This window comes from Ooceraea biroi, chromosome 2, assembly GCF_003672135.1.
Source record: "Ooceraea biroi isolate clonal line C1 chromosome 2, Obir_v5.4, whole genome shotgun sequence".
Lineage (NCBI taxonomy): Eukaryota > Metazoa > Arthropoda > Insecta > Hymenoptera > Formicidae > Ooceraea > Ooceraea biroi.
The window spans coordinates 2,573,267-2,594,504 of record NC_039507.1 but is presented as its reverse complement, the minus strand read 5'-3'; the positions used below and the strand labels follow the sequence as shown (position 1 = coordinate 2,594,504).

Genomic DNA, 21,238 nt, shown 5'->3' with positions numbered 1-21,238 from the left:
CACACGTCAAGTTCCTCTCCCGGTCTTCTTCGACGATCGATGAACGGCAGTTTTCTCGAAAGCAGCGAAGTACCATTGAGAAACGTTTTTATCGTTATTTTTGGATATTTGTTTCATTATCGTATTAATATTTCGAATACAAGTAATATTATTTATTTTGAAAAGTAGAAGAAACGTAACTGTGCAATTATGTATACCGCTTTTCCTTTTTTCCTTCGTAAAATAAAATAATCCGTTTCTAAAAAAAAGAGGGAAGAGATATCGATTAATATGTACATTGTAAATTTTAATAGTTTGTTTTATCCATGCTCGGGAAAGCTACGTTGCACCATGTCCGCACGATTTTCTTCCTTTTCCCGACTCGCCGCATGTATTCAGTGTCTTCACTCGCCGTGACGTGCGATGCACGTTCGCGTAACGCGAGGTATGCTCGTGAGAAAACCCGGAGAGAGTAAGTCTCGAAAAATATTGTTCTATAAAGGCGTATAAATATTATACATAATACATATATAAATATATATATATAAATATAATTATATATTCATGCCAGATTGGCATGAGAGAAATCGTAATTGTATCGCATAAGTAGACTAGCTAGGGGCCGCGAATCAACGCGACGAATGAATGACCGAAGGATGCTAATTTTGTAGGTGGAGAAAAACGCAAAATACAAAACGACGATATACATGTATCACACCGAGACGAGATGAGAGAAAGAAAGAGAGAGCGAGAGAGAGAGAGAGAGAGAGAGAAAGAAAAAGATAGTTTACACGAGATATGATATAAAACGCGGCGAACGCGCATAACGAAGTTTTTTATACTCGTATATAACAAATCTCAATTATATTTTGTTTTTATGATATAATAATGTAAACGCGTGTGTTGTATATACATACGAAGAGAGATGTGTATATGTATATGTATGCATATGCGAGAGGGTGTAACGATTTCGCGCGAAGGGGAGCATAACAGTTTATCGGTGGATTGATTGGCGACGATTAGGCGAGCGGAGCGTAGTAATGGTCGGAAATGGGACGTCGGAATGTCAGGAACTGCAATGCGATCAATTGTCTCGCGCGAGAGGAACAGGAAGCCTTAGGACGAAGGTTTATGCCGGCTATTTGACTTTCGACTGTCTTACTTGGTTGCGAGATAATAGGCATACGCCGAAAATCGTACATTCTATAGGCGGGTAAACACTATTTAATTACTACACAAATGTATATGACAAATTTATATGCATACGATAAGAAATTATATTTAACTAAGAATAGAAAGACTTTTGAGGGAGTTGGGAGAGTATAAACGAGAGCGATCGTAAGTGGAAATAATCGCAAACTGAGAGCTGCCGAGAGAGACGAGAGAAAGAGAAAGAGAGAGAGAGAGAGGGAAGAAAGAGAAAGAGGAATCGTTTTATATCTGCTCTTCGAAACAAACAAAAAAAAAAGAAACAATCGATCCGCCAGATCGCGTGTTATAGGTTTACACGATCGATAGGGTATAAGTTTGTACGTTGTTTCAATCTCAAAAGAAAAACGCGACTCTTCATGAGTACTTTAATTGTTATATTAATATCCTTTAATCGATAATTACTGTTTATTTATCGTGATACCGCGTGAAGGGCCCCCTTCCATCGATCGAGTCTGTCGTGATTAAATGCATTCTTCATGATAAATTCTTTCGTGCACGATTACGCATGCACTTTGCATATGTATATTATCGCGTTTACAAATCTCACACACGTTTGTTTTCGTAGTTTAAAATTTAAACGACACATTCTCGCGTCCAGAAATCAAATGTTCCGAACAATAGTTTTTTATAAGGTATACATATATACATTTTGAAAAAAATATTAACGTTAAGGCACGCTTACCTGATTTCCTTAAAAATGTCTCAACGGGTGTCGGCTCGCTTGAGAGAATCCTTCTGTAAAGTCTGGCTCTTAGAGAGCTAACTTCCAAGTCTGCAACCAGCATAAGACTTCCAATTTCATTACATATATTCTGACACATGCGTGTATATACATGTGAGTTTTGAAAGATACTTTACCGTCCAGGAGAGGCTTACACCAACTTTCCCGACCAACGACACGATATGATCTATCGAATTTTCGTAGCGAGATATATTGCGCAATGAAAAATGCACTTTTGAACTAGTCATGATGATGGGTCAGGGTCCTTCACGCATTTCTTTTTTTACTACTACTAAATGTATCGTATTATCCCTCTTTTTTTCTTTTTTAAATTTAGTTAATCTCGTTTAATGAGTTTAATCGATCAACTTGACGATAGTATAATTATTTAAACGAAACTTAGGCATAACAAATTAATCTAATGACAAAATAAATATAGTCTACAGATATAAAGTAATAAATAAAAGAACATTAAATGAGTGATTAAAGAGTTAAGCAAGTAAATGTTCCTGTACAGCATTTAAGAATCAAAGGACACTCTTATCAAAGTAAATGGAGGAGACAACAGATCACATATACACGCGTACATACACATACACACTTTTGGTATTAGAAGGGAAAGATCCGAGGCTGCCAGTAGGCGCGAATAGCTGGAAGAGTTCAACTTTGTAAATTACTCGTGTACATAAAATAATATTATCGCGTGAGAAGTAACTCGATTAGCGTAGACAGAATAAAAGTACTGGAGATTCTAGGATCGTCATCAATTTCGAATCGTTCGTTAAATAAATCCATAGACGAGCGGGAAGGGCGTTTTGTACGCGTGTTACAATAATCCGTTTTATAACTTGCGCATAACTTCTTCTTTGCGACAAATCGTTTGATTTTCAAAATGTTTATTATATAAATGTCTTCTACTTTTCTAACATGCCTTTCTCGACATCGTGATTCTAGTCATGAGCTCGGAATCATTGAATTGTACTGTCCTTCCTTTGATGCCGTCGCCTTTAACGTTCATAATGCCATGATTCGTACGTTCGCGATCTTTTCTTTTATTTTTCCGTCTTCAACAACGATGAGTACGCGAACGATGTCCGTTGTGAAACGCGACTCAAGAAGGATGTACACGTAATAATTCACCGAAACGAACGGGGAAAGACATACGGACGAGTTCCTCCGTGCCCACACACATCTAGTATGTACATAGATTTAATTAGATACGTATAGAAGGAAGAAAGAAAGAGATACATACGTTATATTATATAAAATTAAGTACAATAATCTATATATGAATGTCCATTTAAGTGATTCAATGACACCACGAAGAGGAGAGCGAGATATTTTCAATTGTGATTCCACTTAGAGTATACTCGATACTTTCCCTTAGAGACCCGGGGCCCGCACTCCTCGTCTTCGGGTTACTTCTTCTTCTTCGGTATCAGTAAACTGTAAAACTAGATTCGTTTACTACGACGCCTTCGTCTACGGAAAGACACCAAGAGCAGGAACGATATTCAGATTCGTCCCACTCGCTGCCAGCCGCTCAGCCTGCTTAGACGAGCAAAGTCCTTCGGGAAGTTATCGATAACAACTCCTTCTTTCGTGTTATCTCGCGGTGGTTCGTTACATGGTTCGTTAAAGCTCAGGTACGCCCTGATCCCGACGCACTCGAGAACCAGAAGAACGGCCGGGACGCCTTCGGCTTATTTTCGAACGGATTTTCCCCTCTAATCGTTAAAACGATGAATTAGTTTTAGGTAAACGAAACGGTCACATACAGACAACGCATCTATGAGCGCGCGAAATCGACGTCGGACAGTACTACCCGTCTTTCCCTTTAATACCACATATAAACTTCCTAGTATAAATACACGACATAAACGAATATTATAATTAATGATAATAACGCGAACAAAATATATGAGCAAAAAAAGAAAATGGACAAAAACGGAGCAACAAACCAAGTGCTACTCCGATTTATGGACGTAAATACCACGAAAGTCATTCTAAAAAGCGAAAACTAAAGAAAAAAAAAGACAATGAAAAACACGATGAAAACTTTGTGACGAATCCACTGGGGTTTGAGCTTCCCAACTTGAGTCAAGGGTTTTAGCTGCTGCAGCAAGCAATCACAAAGCAAAACAATTATTTGTAATCAAGTAAGGAATTCGCCCGCGCGGTTCGCCGCCGTCGCTGTTGCGAGGGTCGTTCAACGTCGGCAGACCTCTCGTAACTTCCGGGAGGAAGTCGATGGTAAACGTATCGCCTTGCGTAGCGACGAATCGAATTCGGCGGGTGATTTATATATGCTGCCGCTTAAAAACAGAACGCTGCTTCGCACGGTCAATGATTGCTCGCTGGACCGCATGAGAAACGCGATTAATCGAACGCACATCATATCGTCCGGATGTTGATCCTTAACTGGAGTTCCGACCTGTACATTCGAGTCTCTAGCACCGTTCCTGCAACCATTAGTTGAGAATTGACGAGAATAACTTGCGGTGAACTGTAACGAACCCAGGAAACTCCACCACGTTTCGAACATGGTGAAAAAAATACAAAAAACATCCCCTTTCTGTGCGACTTCCAGAACAAAAATTGCACGAACAAAAATGCTCAGTGCTCGATTCTGTTCTCATGCGCTCTGTCGTTCCATTGGCCAGATATGCTCGTGTGTACCCACCTAGCTTCTTGCGCGCTACGCATTTTTGACTCTGCTAGGAAAAGGAAACGAAAATGAGAAGGGCAAAAATGAAAGAGAGAGAGAGAGAGAGAGAGAGAGAGAGAAAGAGAGAAAAAATGTCCATTAGAGATTGGAGGGAGGTATAGAGGGAAAGTAGAACGATGAAGCACAAAATGCGTTTATTCTGCGGAGAAACTGGGTCGGTGTTTCGATTTATAGTCGCGATAGATGACTATCCAAACGAAAGTAAAAACGAAAACGTAACTGCTCGCCGCGTTTCGGAGATTAATTCGCCTAATCGAATTGCCCGTCGACCATTGTGCCAGCTGTGTGTCCGAAATCACGTGAACAGAATCCAGGCAGGATTTAAGAGGATATTATTTGTAAATTCAATCAACTGCGATCGAACTGTGTAGAAAATTGTTAGAGAAAATGTTAAAAAAGGGGAAGATATTTTCTCTACTTCGATTTAACATTTAGATATGACATTTAGAGGAAAAATCAAATTGGAAATGGAACAGTAATCTATAAACATATCTCACCCGGCATAAAAGATGTGAGATGTTTAGAGAAAATATCAAAGTAGAAGATTGAAATAGTATGCCTTTCTAGATATCTCATTTACATAATGGAGATCAAATTGTTTGATTGAAAAATCAAGAAGAGAAAAAGAAAAATATTTTTTCTACATTTCATGATTTAACATGGTAATCGCGACATTTAATATAATGAGAATTAGATTTGATTATTTTCTTAAAACTGAGATGATGAATTAGATATTTAGAGCAAATATACAAAAATGGAAAGCTTTGAATGGTACTGCGAATGAAACAATAGGACAAAATGTGAAGATATATGTATACTATAAATTTATGTCCACATCAAGAACTTAACCACTGATTGATAAATAGAAAAGTTAAAAAATCTTATAAGTAGAATTTTGTTTAGCATTTATTTATTTGCGAAATTTGTTGATGAAAAATATTTGTTGCCAATAAGAATGTCATGAAGAAGAATTTTTTTCTTAGATTTGCAAATTTTTGTAGATTGAAATAACAAAATTCGAGAAACTAACGCAACGTGTATTGTTCTAACTTTACTAAGTGTTTCTCGTAAATACATTTCCCAAGTTCAAACAACGTTTAAACTGTGTAACTTAAAGTAACTGACGATACAAGACAGAGGGTGTTGTTCTAGATTCGTGATTGTATAATCCGGAAAAAGAGCGTCATAACGAACTACTGCTCGTAGATATAGCAGATACAACAGAATATTTAATATAAAATACCAACAGAATATATATTTTTGATTTTTATTCTATGATAAGCCGTAAGTCGATTTGATGATGCTTAAATGGAGGCGGACAATTATTTCGATCATACATAATCCGATCAACATTATTCTAATTATGGCACAAAGTGAAAATGATCGCAAGATAATCCCGGAATAATCCTGGAAACGCGACTGGGTTTCTTCGCAGAGTGCTTTTCTTGTTGGTACACAACGGTTCTCGCATAAGGGAAAGTCATGCAAACAGAAATGACTAGGGAGCAAGAGAAGTAGCGAGAAGGAAAGATAGGAGGACTGCAGGAGTAGGAATGGGAACGTGATGGATTTTATGGAACGTATGAGAAGCGACCGGATGTTGTTTTACATACATATACCTACGTGTACGCGCGCGTTCGCGCGTATACATGCTTATGTGTATGTGGATAAATCTCGAGATTGAGCAATCGCTCCCTCGGTGCTGTACGCGATTCTTCAAGAGAGTTCCTTTTATTCAGAGTACTACTATATATATATACGTGTATACAGACTTTTTTCCCCGAACATGTGCGGGCGATTTTCCTCCAGCTGACATGCAATGCAAATCGAACAGGAAAGGAAAAAGGGGGAGGAAAAGAACGTATTTTCGTGTCGAAACAGCGGTGGGTGCCATCCACTCCCGCCGCGCACGTGTCACGCAAGCGGTCTCTATTGAAGATTGTCAATGACAGAGGAATACCCCGTAATGCGATTAACTTATATTTGCAAACATAATGGGAAATTGTCTAGGTAAAGAAAAAAAAAGAAAAAAAAACACAAGCGACTTTCTAGATAAAGAGCCTTGACATTGGTAGTTCGATGTTGATGGACATTAACTTTTTGACTAAGCTAACGAAGACACAATATAGTATTTTTGGATTAGGTTATTAACACCGTAGCGGTATACATTGTAGCCCGCGACTTAGGATGAGAGTTTTACTGACGAACTAATTGCATGTCGATGTATCAGCCTAAGCTTAATAGCTTTAGTAGGTAGATAACCGTTGCTGCTACGGTCAGCCCTTGTGGGCTTTCTCCCTGCGATCCTTTCGATTCGCCGCGACGGGAGATCTCGAGAGCAGCAGCCCGCGGACATTCTTGTGCTGTCGTTTCGTTATTTCTTCATTTCCGCTTTTTGTGCCCTCCTTGTGGCTTCTCCCGTCTTGTCCCCTCACCTGCGATCAAGCGAGAAAGAGAGAAAGAGAGTGCGAGAATACGAAAGAAAGGAAGAGACGAGCAAAGAGAGGAGAAGAGAACGATTTAATCTCGCGTTAGTAAGGCTTAGTATCTATATAATATTATACACGAACGTACTCTATATACGATGATTTAGGTGAAGTAAGGTATTCAAGACGAAACACTAAACGAACAAACCGGAACACTTCTTTCGAGCTCTCGCGACGAACCTACCTTAGGAGGCACGCTCTCACGGAAAAAGGAATATATCTATATATATATTTCGGAAAATATATTCTGCAGTTCGCTCTGGAGACAGACCGAAAATGACCGGACATACCTGCCTTGGGAAGAAAAACAAAAAAAAAAGGAAAACGTTCGTATGCACCTTCGGCCTAGAATCGAAGAAAAGCGTCCAAAGTATTCCCCGCCCCTTCCGTTCCCCCGACCGTCAATACTAGACTACTCCGTTTGTCCGACCACGTAAGAGAGGGTCTCTACTACTAGTTAACTTTAAATACACTATATAGTTCGTATAGAGAGAATACCTACGTATTACTTACGGCTTGCGAGACGATGTAATTGCACTTTTAATCAACGATTTCCAGCATATAAACGTATTAGGAAGTAGCACGAGTGTTCGTTTCGCGTCCGGATCGACACTTAGATAATTAGTGATCCGATTTCATCCCTCCCCACCCTCGCCTGCCTCATTATATCCGAGTCGTCATCTCCGTGTTGAAATTGATTAAAATAAAGTCGAGCGTGTTTCTTCCCCGCTTGTGTGTTAAGCTTTGCGCCTCTTGCGAGATGCTTCTTAGACCCTCGATCCCACACACCTATACGCGCTCAAAACACACACATACACACACACACACACATGTGGCATACATACACGCATATACAAGTATCGCGTGCATTTGAACGTGGATCAATACAGAAATACAAAAATACACACACGTACACACACACACATGGAATTTCTCAGATATTTTAATGCACAAGTAAATAACACTTGCAAAAGCCATGCTAAGGATAACTATGTGTATATAATGAATATTCTCCTATTAACGCGCGCGTAGCTAAAATCGAGCTGCTTAAGACGATACGTCGTTCCCTTGCTGTTTACCGCATTGACAATTTTCTTCTGTGTTGCGCGTGGTGGTTCCAGCCGTCGATTTAATAGAGATGATAAAGTGATATTTTCTTAATTTTAAATTTACGCTATATATTTGAAGGGGAATAGATTCACCTTTGCTGTGAATAAATTCAAAATTCTGTAGCACAATTTGTTAAAAATATTGTTAAAGTTTGTGATCAGTTTGGTAATTCAAAAATGATGCTAATTGATCAGGTTCTGATTGTATTAAATATCTGAATATCTACAGAAATTGCAAAAGTCGTTATCTCTTTAAATCGACGGTAACGATTGCACCATTGTTGCTCGATCACTATCGTCGTTTGAGCGTTTTTTCTTATTATGACCCTTTTTTCCCCATTAAGCGTTCTCCCCTATATTGTGATGTGAGAGACACTCTTTGTTCGCAGTATTAGTTCCCGGTGCCTTTATCCTCGTAAAAAGAAAGTGATTCGATGTTGCGTTTTATTTTACATCTTACGATGATGGCTTGATCTCTGATCCCTATACCCTCGCCGTCATGCTCCTCCGAACATAATAACACGGTCGCCCCCCTTGACTACAAGTTTTCGAGAACAAAAAGAAAACACAGAAAAAAAAGATCAACAATGAACAACGTGTGAAGACTAAATTGAAATTAATCTATCGGGAATCTGCGAGATTAAAGAACATGAAAAAAAATGAAAAATCGCATAATATTTAAGGTCATGGATTTATAAAGATATTTACACTTTAAGAATAAAGAGAATCTTCTGTGGCAGCATAATATACGGAAAATTACTAGTTCGACACTTAAACTAACTGTACGTTGGGGACGAGGACGAAGGATTTTCTGGATACGTAGACGCAAGGGTAGTGTCCCGACGATCCTTCGGATCGCTGCGTCTTCCGACAGTGTGTGATGTAACTATTAACATGTAATCCCTTAACGTTATATTTTTTCGGTGGTAACTCTCGCGTTGATCGCTAAACACTACGATTCCGGTTGTCGGCACCGGGGTGCGTGAGCATCGCTTAAAAAGAACTAAATCGGCAAATTACGATCGTTGCGTTTAGCGAAAATCCGAGAGCCGCACTAGCCGCCGGCAGTTTGTGATATATTTAGTAAAACAAATTTAAAAAATGGTTGTTATTCAAATTTAAAAAACGAGAAAGCGAGAAAGAGCGAGAGAAAGAGAGAGAGAGAAAGAGAGAGAAAGAAAGAGAGAGAGAGAAAGAGAGAGAGAAAAAAGAAAAGCGCCTAGCGGTTTTACATCCACACATTTACACACCAAAAGGATTTGGTAGTATAACTGCGCGCGCTGCTGAGAGCGACACCCGATGCGTACAACGCTGAGAACAAATCTCTTATAGGGCATTCCGTGGTAGATGACAAGCGGGAGGTTGCTCTTCAAAGTAATTCGTGACCTTTGCGATTTTAAAAGAGTGCTTGCGATGAGTAGTCGATTAGAGATTGAGACGAGTTGAAAATTGAAGGCATCATTTTAATGGCGCGATGAGAGCTGGTCTTTCCTGTTGCGATTGAAGATTGGGGAAGCAGGGAAATCTGAGAGAACAGAGTTTCCAAGGATTAATTATGCCTATTTAGGTAAGCCTGTTTAATAAGCACTTCAGGCAACTTCACTCTCGACACTTTCTTCCGCTTTTTGACGTTCAAGACTTTGCGAGTCTAGATCGAAGGAATTGAAGCGTCTCACTTTGGAAGTTGGAGTTATCGTTTTTGAAATGATACCTTCAATTATAATCGTTTGTTGATGGTAGAACTGAAGCGCGGACGACAAAACGTTTCTTTGAAGATGCAACCGTCTTTCTCTACCAGTTTGATTATTTATTATTAACATGACAATTTTATATATATACGTCAAGCCGGAGTAATTTCTACTCACTACAATACATAATTTTTGATAACGAATTCAACAACGCTGATTGAAACACGCACCGTCTTACATCGCCGGTCTCCTGTCAGCAGCGTCGACCGCCATGTATAACTAATTGTAAATTTTAGATATTACCGCGCGTATAATAAGGAAAAAAAAGCGATAAGCGAGAATGAGGCGAACTATCGTGGAGGAGAGGAGGAATAAGAAGAGAAACAAAAATGATAATACACATAACAACACACACTATATATTGTAATATTATTTTTCGAACATAGTAAAAAAATGTAATGTAGAATATAATATATATATTATATATATATTATATATATTATCGTATCGTAACGATCATTTCGTATAGCGCTAGGCTGGACGAGGTGTTTTCGAAGGTTTCAGAGAATTAATTAAGGTGGGCCAGATGCGGCCGGGCGTGCCGTGCGGCGCGAGGTCACACTGATATTTTTACCAAGTTTTTTGAACATTGAATCCCCCTCGATTCCTATATAATGAGAACTTGAATGTATCCTCGCGCCACTGCCGCCCCCGCGCCATTTATTAGCGAGCACCCGCCGGCCAGACGTTGAGATTCGACTTGTGCTCACTTCGTGTTCAAATACGTGTGATTCTAAAAGAAAATAATCTACAAACACGTAAATGATAAAGTTTATTCTGGAATCGCAAATTCCTACGATCAATTTAATGTATGCTGAACGTTATACATTGGAGCAATCGACATATTTTAGCGAATTAGGTTTTACATTTGAAACTAAAGACACATTTGTCATTTTGTGTAATGAAGACTTGCGTGGTGCGAAACGTGTTCTTCATTTTCGTAGAACAGATCGAACGCTGAAAGATATATATCTTTTAAGTGGATATATGAATATTGCAGAAACTATGTTTTATTGCAGACAGCTGCATATTCAAATTCCGAGTCGATAGAGTATCCAGGTAATATTATCACTCTTTCGTTTTTTCTGTGAAATATTTGTTTAACATGATACTTATTACTAACTTGAAGCCAAGATTGTGTCGATTGTTCGAATCTCACAATAAAGTACGATCAGAGGATGAAACAGACGAAATGACGTATCTACTGCAGTTTAATAATTTTGAATTTTTGGCGTCTGGCCAGCGGAGAATTTTCAATTTGTCGCGTCAGCGATCGAAACGACGCGGACGAGCTAAACTCGTCGCACGAAATCGAACGCATGAAATCAAGCGTCTTGGAATCTGTTCCTCGTCCGATCATGGAGTTTCGTTTCTCGATGCGACGCGTGCGTATCTTAATTCTTCATTGTCCACAGACGGACGAAGAATCGAGCAGAGAGGAAGAGAGGCGTGTACAGTGAGAATGGTTGATTGCTGTAATACGAGTAAAAAAAGAGAAAAGGAAAGTCAAAACCCATACGCTCTCCCGTTCCTTTCCCCCCATCTCCTTTCCCTTCATCACCCACTTGAAAACCCCATCGCTTTTGGGAACTCCTCGAATGTCGGCCCGAGATGGACAACATAAAACGAAAAGCGTTTTCCGACTGCGAGAAAACGACCGTGTAAATTTGGCGATGACTTACGTAACACGTAAAGAAAGAAGTGACGTTTACTAATACGTTGTGTGTTTTAACATATACTTGTCGGATATATAATTGGTTGTCGGATATACGCGCGCCGATCGGAAAATTCAAAACCTACGACGAGTTGCGGCTGAAGATAGACCTCTTCCTTTCGTTTTGTTTTTATATGCAGTTGTTATTCGATGTTTTGTTGTACGAATATGCTGGCATGTTGAATCGTGGATGAGAACCAAGAGTCGCGAAGCTGGACATATCTATTTTTTGCGAGGCGCAATCCGCTCGTTACGATGTTTAAATTACGCGGACCAGTTTACGTAATTAACTGCATTAAACCGCTCGCGGCAACCTACTTGGTCCATCGTATCCCCGAATCTGATCGGCGGTTTTGTGGCCTGTATTCGGCACAGTGAACGTAAACCGGAATATTTCGTACAACGCAGGTAGAGACGCAATTGTAACGCTTATCTCGTCGCAGCGGCTTGCGAGCAGATTGCGCGTCACTCTTAATAGAGAAGAGAAGATAACTATACGGACTAGGGGAAAATTAACATTGTGATGTTCATTGATCAAATATGTCAAAAGAAGAAGGCCCACTGGTTGAGGCCCGACATTTCTGAGTACACTATAAATAATAAACATTATGTAAAATTTATTGAATACCTCGTGCACATGCACATACATAATTTCATTACGTTACCTTGCATCTTGTACATTAAGTGTCTCCGATCTCTTCCTGCAGTTCTTCCTTAATTACTCGCAATCACGAACAAACTAAACAAGAATAATGATCGTTTTAATATTTCAACACAATGGTAACTTTCAAGTTGCGAGCAACTAAAAATTTCCACAGGCTTGATTTAAATGAACTTTCCTAACTAAAGTTCAATATCATTTTGAAATCGGTATGCGAAATTCTTTGTTAAAAAAAGATCGATTTTAAGCAGGCTGATATATATATATATATATATATATATATATATAAATGACGAAAACATGGTGATAGTTTTGAAACGGCCCATACATCTTTCTTGCCTTTTCCTATTTCAACGGAACGGAGCCGTGTTATTTTGCGACAGTGAAAAATTACAACGACCGGTGAGTATCTCTCCGTGAAACAACGCTGCCAGCTTGTCGCAAATATCGGGGGATTTATATTCGCCGCAACGATATTTCACGCGATATCAGATGTCACGGCGGTTGCGAATTACATTACGAACGCTCAGCGACGTTGCACCGCGGCGAAATGCATGTGCAACGTGCAGTTTGAAATGTTTCAAATAAATGCACGTACCGCGACCGGCCAATCGCGGCACTTTTATGTGCACCGCGAGGTAATGCATTGCGCACATTCACCGCGGCATCTGCACATGCACGATCGCAGTGACTGATAAAGCCGCGCTGGCCGCGATTGCGCACTGCCGGAAAACGGTTCTCCTACCATTTTCGCTACGTGAAAATCCATCGTGAAGCTAGCCGATAGTAATACGATCCAGTCTGGGCAATATAAACAGCATTTTCCTTTTCTTCGAGACAAGAGCATTACATGAGGGAGATGGAGATTATAAAACCGTTCAATTTTCATAAAACACGGAAAATGATAGACGCTGAGAAAAAAATTTTTTGCTGCATAGTAGATGAATGAATAATTAATTGCAATAATTAATTATAATTACAAGCGTTTCTTCAGGTTTATAAATTTCGGAAAAATTGGTAATCTATTTATTCCGCGTTTATCTTTTGATAATAATTCATAGAAGCGTACCATAAATAAGTAGTGTCTGATCACATGTCGCATTTACTGCTACAATTTTTGACGTAACACTTAAATTTGAATCCTTGCTGGAATTTATTTTTATTCGGAAAAAATATGATCTTATTTTCTTTTCAAGATCTGTAATAAAAACGCATACATCTCCATTTGTTATTTCGATTTCCCGAAACATGTGGCAACCAATTTTTCCGAAATTGAAGTACCAAAAATCTCTGCTGCTGCAAAATCAGCGAGTTCGAGCAGGAAGCTGCAATTTGTATAATCTTCGCTAGGAAATGGTGAATATCAAACAGACCACCACGTCCCGTCAGCACACAGTTTCTCGGAGGAAAAGGGGACTTTTGCCAACGCGGTTGGCAGTTCTGGCTCGTCTACTTGGCCTACTCTCCGCGTTCCGCACGGGTTTTCGCAATCACCGCGCGGAATCGCGCGTAAGAGCTCGCGACTGCGTTCACGATCGATTAGGCTCGGCGCAACGCGGCTAATGAACCTGAGTGTAACGATGCAAGGCGCCACAGTCGGCGGTCCATTGCAGTAATCAACATCGCATAATCACCAGGATACACCGTGAAAACCGGAGCTGCGCTCGTCGTCGCAGCGGATGGTAGCCGCGAGTGCTCTTCCTACAAGATGTGGCGGCGTTGTTGGAAGCAAGGACGTCACCCTGCGCTAGTGAACACGATTTTGTCGAGGAACGTTCGACGGAAGGCCCACAAGGCCCACAAGGCTCAACGTGCACCCTCGATCTGAACTCTCGCGAGAACTCCGCGCGCGCATACGTGCGCACCAGTCCGCGTAAAAAAATCGGTGCACGGCGGTCTGTTTATGAGGACATCTCTCCTGCATCAGCAGGAATGGAGAAGATACTTGAACCGGTGCATATTCGCAGATGAATGCGATTTTCTATTTTCGTAAATGTCATGGATTCTTAATTCGGTGGCTGCCGGACTGTCTGCTTGGATCACGACCATCGTAATCTTGCAAATGTAGAATTTTATGGCATCGCTTTCTGTGGATCCATCAGTATCATAGATCAGATCAGACTCATCAGTCCCAGAACTGGTTTTGTTGATGCTTGAAAGTACTATGCGGAGAATAAAGTGTTTTTTGAAATACCTTTTCTGTGTTACGACGTTGTTGTGTGCTGACTATTGCAATTATGCTATGAATTGGTAAGAGTTGTGCTGTGGAAAAATCTGTTTGTCTAAATGCGTGAAAAAATTTAAGCTACATCGACTGTGGAGCACTTTTGTCGCGAGTTGTGGATATTGACAACAATATGTAATGAGAAGATAGATTTTTTTAATACGCATTAATAATAGATTATAGATGAAACATAGATAGATTTGCAATTAAACATGATACAATTTGAGCTAGGAAATATCATGTATTTGCAATAGTCTTCGACAGTCTGCTTGAATCACGACATCGCAATCGGCTTTGTCTGACTAGGCTCGCATGTGTTTCTCTTTGACTCTGTCATGATGTGATTCGATTGCACTAGTTTACTTTATCAATGAGTATTTCTTGTAACAATAAAAACCATTATGTAATACGAATGGTGTATATATGCATAAACGTACTATACATTGTGCAATGCAAATTTTTGTTTACGAGTTAACTAATTATGTAACTAATAATTTATTTTTTTATATATAAATATAACTGTATTATTTTTATGGTGCTTTTTATAATAATGCTTAAATTAAATAATTGTTTTTAATTAACATTTTTATTGACACTTTTATATCCAAATAGTTATTGTAATTTTAATGTGCGTAATATTTTTAAAATTTTATTTATCTTATTCTCTTACGATATTATATATTTTTCATATTTTTTTCTAAATTGAATTAATATTGAAATTATTCATAATTAAATTAAAATTATGCTATATTTGAAATCATTCGTAACATTATTCATAAAAAAGTTTAATATTTTAATCTTTGATTATAAAATATTGATTTAAATATTGCAGGGACGATATTAAAATGTTGATATTGATTGAGTGATATGTAAAATGTAAATCTCTATATGAAGATATTAATCGTCTCTTCTGAAGAAGCACTCGCACACACAATTTATTAACTTCAGTCTTTTGAGAAGATTTATCACTTAAAATTAAAGTATATTGTCTTCAGTGACACCATGGATGATGATATTGATGATAAAGATGACACGAAGCGGTAAGAGCACACATAAAATACAAGATTTATTAAAGAGGAAAATTCACTCTTATTTTAATATATATTAATATCTTTTAGAAAATCGCGTAATCTTAGCGAAAAGAAACGCAGGGATCAATTCAACTTGCTTGTAAATGAGCTCGGCAGCATGGTTAGTGCAAATACGCGAAAAATGGATAAATCCACAGTGCTAAAATCGACAATTTTGTTTCTAAAAAATCACAATGGTAAGTTCAAAGTTTTTACATTATATTTATAAAACGTTATATTTACAAAAAACACTATTCTTGTTTCAATTAAAGCTATTAACAGTCTTAAATTAACAGATGAATCTAATTTTGTTTTTAAATTGATAAAATGTTATTTTTAATAAATTTTTAACTTTTTTGTTGAAGTTACACTGTATGCAATTAATATAATTAATTATTTTAGAGATAGCAGTTAGGTCAAGAGTTCATGAGATCCAAGAAGATTGGAAACCGTCTTTTCTCTCCAATGAAGAATTTACTCATCTTATATTGGAGGTGAAAAGCTGTCCAGATAATCATGAAATTTTATAAATAGTTTTTAGAATTCTAGAGTCTAGAAATTATTATATAAATAGCAAATACTTATTTAAATATAATGTAACTATTTTATGCGAATTATATAGGCATTGGATGGTTTTATAATGGTTTTCTCTTCAAACGGATATATCTATTATGTATCCGAAAGCGTTACATCTCTGCTTGGATATCTTCCGAATGAACTGGAGAATACAACTATTTATGATGTAACGTATCAAGAAGATCAGCCGCATTTATACAATGTTCTGCTGAATCCTGGAAACACACGAGATAGACGCACTATGAAAAAAGGTACATCCTATGATTGTTAAACATTTTAGTAAGTTTTTTATGAACATAATTTTTTTTATATTGACAGAGGACCAAATATCTTTTGCGTGTCATATAAAAAGGGGCGGTCTCGATTTTCGAGAAGAGTCCGTCTATGAACTTGTACAGTTTATTGGATATTTCCGTGAGTAAAATATTTGACAATTGTTGTATTTCTAGTATCACTTGTAGATTGATACGTAAATTTATATTTGTGCGCGGATTTTATCTGAAATAATTCTATTATATATTGGAAGTTAATTTAATTTTACATTAATAATTGGGTATTGTTATAGGTTCTGCCATGGATAGTGACGTTGACAATCTATTGCCAAGCCAAAAATTTAGTAATACTAGTGGATCAGAGAACAAGTATTGTCCTTTTTTGCGTATAAAAGGTAAAAAATAAAATTATGCTCCAGTACACTCACATTTAATTTTATAGATTAGTTTTCGTGGGTACCGGTCGCCTTCAAACTCCTCAACTTATTCGAGAATTATCCGTAACGGACAACGCAAAGTCAGAATTTACATCTCGTCACAGTCTCGAGTGGAAGTTCCTATTCTTGGATCACAGAGCGCCACCCATTATCGGCTATCTGCCGTTTGAAGTGTTAGGCACTTCCGGTTATGATTATTATCACGTGGACGATTTGGATAATGTAGTTACGTGCCACGAATCATGTGAGTATTACAAAAGTATATAATGTAACATACACAAACAATTAATAATTCTTTGTTACTTTTAAGTGATGCAGAAAGGAGAGGGAACATCTTGCTACTATAGATTCCTCACGAAGGGCCAGCAATGGATTTGGTTGCAGACCAGATTCTATATCACGTACAATCAATGGAATTCGAAGCCTGAATTCATCGTGTGTACGCATTACGTAGTCAGTTATGTCGACGTAATGAAGAAATTACGCGCGGAATTGGGGGGTTATGATAAAACGCAAAATCAGGATATTTTACTACACATAAAACAAGTAAGACGATAGATGATAGAGCGATCGTATAATTTTATAGTGTTATATCGTAATATATTGATTTTATGAGACCAAATGTGTGATTCTATTAATATTAATATCTATTAATATTAAAGCGAGAAGATGAATATTTATGAGAGAGAACTTGTCATGTTAAAATAATAATTGTATCATTATAGATATCTTACTTTATAATTATATATATTAACATATATTTTAAGGAAAAGAAAATTTAAAAAGGAAAAGGAAACTTTCTCTAATAATAATATTGTTAAAAAGTCTGATTTTTGTATTATATTTATACTTAGAACATTGTTTACATTTTCATATCTGGGTAACATCTTTCATAGGTGACATCTTGCCAAACACCATTGACACAGTGGCCAAGCAAGTCGTCGAAGACGTCGAAGTCAATGTCAGTCGCTTCCAATCTCCGACGTCGTGATGGTTCCAATACGTCTTCACTATCCGCTTCGTTACGAAGTTCTCCACAATCGCAAATAATGCACGGATCACAATCGAACACGGCATCTGCAAGTAATTCCGTGCTATCGAAGTCGATAGCGTCTGTGGACAGCAGGCAACAGCAACAGCAACAGCAGCAGCAACAACAACAGCTGGATGCCAATCAATCATGTATTAATTTCATGGATTCTACGCAATATGCAACGGTTAATCTGCAATCGGTTGTTACAGCTGGGTTTGCAACGCCTACTGCTCCTATCCTTTCAACCGTGCCCACTCACGAGGTAAATAATAAAATAAGTAAAATAATTGGAGATTATTATTTCTTTCCAAAAGTTTGTAATTTTAACTTAATTGATTCCTAAAATTTAGCAATTGTAGTGCCTTTGATATTACATATTATTGATTACGTGCTAAAATTCTTATTTTGTTTCATTTTTGATATTGCAGATGTTACAACAGCAAGGTATAGTGATAGCTTCCGCGCAGAATCAAATGCAGGACGAATTGCAACGGAAGCACGAAGAATTACAACAATTGATCGTTCATCAGCAAGAAGAACTGAGAAGGGTATCGGAGCAATTGTTTATCGCTCGATATGGGATTCTCACTCCATTACTCAATGTTCGTATGTTTTTTTATTGAAGACTTTCTCGGTGATCTAGTTAATTATTACGTTTTCTGATATTTGTTTAAAAGTTACTGATTATTTATTTTTTCATATTATTTATAAGATAATTTGTAGGTATTGCTTTCTAAATTTAACAAGAATTACGGTTGGCATTGCATGGTTACATGTTCGTATCTATTTAAAAATATTATTGTTTAATTGATATTTTAAAAAGTTTAATTGATATTTTCAGGCGAGTATACCGTACAATACATCGAATTCGTGTCAACAGGCGCATCGGTGCAGTACCAGTAATAACAACGTGCAATTACCCACATCCAGTACAAGCGTACAAGGTGTAAATGTGCTTCCTATACCAATTACTGTGCCTGTGCCTATAGTACCTACGGAATTATTCCCGCATTCTTTGCAAATGAGCCCATCACCGGGCTCGACACATAGCAATGTGGGTGCTATAATTCAGACCCAACAGCAACAACAGCAGCAGCAGCAGCAACAGCAACAGGGCCCGCCGCAGCAGGAAGGCAGCAATCCCGATCTCGTGCCTTTCCAGATCTGCACGCAACAGACCGAAATGATCTACAGTAACATGGAGACGTCTACAAATCAACAACAAAGATCGTCGCAAAATTGAAGAAGCCTCCTCTTCTTTCTGGTGTTTCTAATGACTTCGCTCTGTTCATTTCTCAAAGCGAAGATATTACCAGATATTAATTATTGCTGTAATTGTAGATATACGCATTATTATTTTATTTATACGAGAAATGCGTTTGTATATTTGTGCATTTGTGACATAGCAACAGGTATTGCATAAACTGAAACATAACTTGGACGTTTCACAGCGCGACAATATGCAGTTTGTAATACATCGATGTATTTATGTATATTTTAACTAGATATATACAGGGTGGTCCACTTAAATCGATCATCTTAGATATTTCACTTGTTTTTGATGATACGAAAAAATGTCTAAGGAAAAAGTTGCACCGTTCGAAGGGGCTATCATGATGACAGAACAAAAATTTTTTCAAGGCTATTTTTTCGGAGATTCAAAGGTCAAGATAATTTTTTTAAATGGAACTACATATTTTTGATTGCGCAATTTTATAGCCAACATCGAGAGGAGTTCAGCGACCTATGACAACATGACCTTTAAATGATCTTGAACGCGGGAAACAGAAAAATCAAACTTTATGCTCTTCAACACAAAAATTTATTTAAGGAGGTGTTCGAAATGATGTCCTCCGACTTCAATACATTTTCTAATACGATGCACAAATGATACTCTTACCCTTTCTATCATTTCTGAATTTATACTAGCACATGCATTCAAAATGCGCTCTCTCATGTTCTCTTGTGTAGTTGGTACATCATTGTAAACAGTGTTCTTTAACATTCCCCACAAAAAAGTCTAAAGGATTCAAATCAGGAGAACGTGCTGGCCAACTGATATGTCCTCCTCTTCCTATCCAGTGTTCCGGAAACATTTCGTGTAAAACTGTACGTGCAACACGTGCGTTATGAGCCGGACAACCACCATGCTGATACCACATTTGTAAACGAGTTTCTAACGGCACCTCTTCCAATAAGTTTGGTAATTGTTGGGACAAAAAATCAGCATATTTTTGACCATTTAATGTACCATCAATAAAGAAAGGGCCAATGATTCGATTGTGTAAAACACCACACCATACATTAAGACTCCATAGACGTTGACGTTCTACTTGTCGAAGCCACCTTGGATTTTCAACGGACCAATAGTGCATATTTCTTCTATTTATTTGTCCATGGTTAGTGAAAGTTGATTCATCGGTAAACAATATTCTGTTGAAGAAGAATTCATTGACCTCCAACTGTTGTGCCGCCCATTGACAAAATTCTATTCGATTAATAAAATCATTTCCATGAAGTTCTTGATGCAATGCAATGTGATATGGATGAAATGAGTGGCGTTTAAGAATGCGTAAAACACTTGTCTTGGAAATACCAGTATTTCTTTGTATTTGTCGAGAACTGATATGTGGATTATTTGCCACTGCAGCCAAAACAGTAACTTCTGCTGGTTCATTAGTTTGCAAACGAGGTCGCATTTTCTTACGTGAACAAACACTTCCAGTTTCACGAAATGTTTTAATAAGACGGTGAAAAGCAGCGCGAGACGGTAAACGCTTTTCAGGGTATCTTTGGCCGTACATTCTCTGCGCCTCTGTAGAGCTTCTTCCGCTTTCACCGTAAATAAGAAGTATTTCTATTCTTTCCTCTTTCGTATAATCAGTTATATTTAAACTCTAATATCGAGAAGCTCAGGAAATGAACTGAACTGCGAAAGCATTTCACGATCATAAATATTTACATACACATACACACGCGCACACAATACATGTATGGAATTCTTTCAATCTTACATTCCATTGAATTCCAGAACATGAGAGTGTTTACCGATGAATCAATGTTCACTAACCATGGACAAGTAAATAGAAGAAATATGAACTATTGGACTGTCGAAAATCTAAGGTGGCTTCGATAAGTAGAACGTCCATGGAGCCTTAGAAAATGTATCGAAGTCGGAGGACATCATTTCGAACACGTCCTTAGATAAATTTTTGTGTTGAAGAGCATAAAGTTTGATTTTTCTGTTTCTCGCGTTCAAGATCATTTA

At 37.9% G+C, this 21,238-nt stretch overlaps 1 protein-coding gene and 1 long non-coding RNA gene across 3 annotated transcripts; one reads left to right on the top strand and one right to left on the bottom strand.

The window, feature by feature from the left end:
- Window positions 1–6,360: 6,360 nt before the first annotated feature.
- Window positions 6,361–14,082, bottom strand: LOC105281791. Its single transcript, XR_894368.3, has 2 exons — window positions 13,993–14,082; window positions 6,361–12,436 (listed from the first exon to the last, which is right to left on the bottom strand). It is a non-coding gene; the product is annotated as an uncharacterized LOC105281791 (long non-coding RNA).
- On the top strand, window positions 13,807–19,505 carry LOC105281792 (circadian locomoter output cycles protein kaput). 2 transcript variants are annotated; one of them, XM_011343277.3, is made up of 12 exons: window positions 13,807–14,311; window positions 15,415–15,622; window positions 15,701–15,849; window positions 16,055–16,146; window positions 16,275–16,479; window positions 16,547–16,642; window positions 16,794–16,869; window positions 16,943–17,181; window positions 17,248–17,483; window positions 17,834–18,232; window positions 18,399–18,572; window positions 18,812–19,505. In XM_011343277.3, the coding sequence occupies exons 2-12, from the start codon at window positions 15,585–15,587 to the stop codon at window positions 19,211–19,213; spliced, it is 2,106 nt and encodes a 701-aa protein (XP_011341579.1). In that variant the 5' UTR covers window positions 13,807–14,311; window positions 15,415–15,584; the 3' UTR covers window positions 19,214–19,505. The 2 variants fall into 2 exon arrangements, with proteins under 2 accessions (XP_011341579.1, XP_011341578.1); XM_011343276.3 differs by having other exon boundaries at window positions 13,807–14,608.
- The last annotated feature ends 1,733 nt before the right edge of the window (window positions 19,506–21,238 follow it).

What these genes read in the sequence shown, in the direction of transcription:
- LOC105281792 (XM_011343277.3), top strand. Translation starts at nt 15,585, where the DNA reads ATGGATGATGATATTGATGATAAAGATGACACGAAGCG. An exon ending in ACAGTTTATTGGATATTTCC is followed by an intron (nt 16,643 to 16,793) that starts GTGAGTAAAATA and finishes GTATTGTTATAG; the next exon opens with GTTCTGCCATGGATAGTGAC. An exon ending in TTCTCACTCCATTACTCAAT is followed by an intron (nt 18,573 to 18,811) that starts GTTCGTATGTTT and finishes TGATATTTTCAG; the next exon opens with GCGAGTATACCGTACAATAC.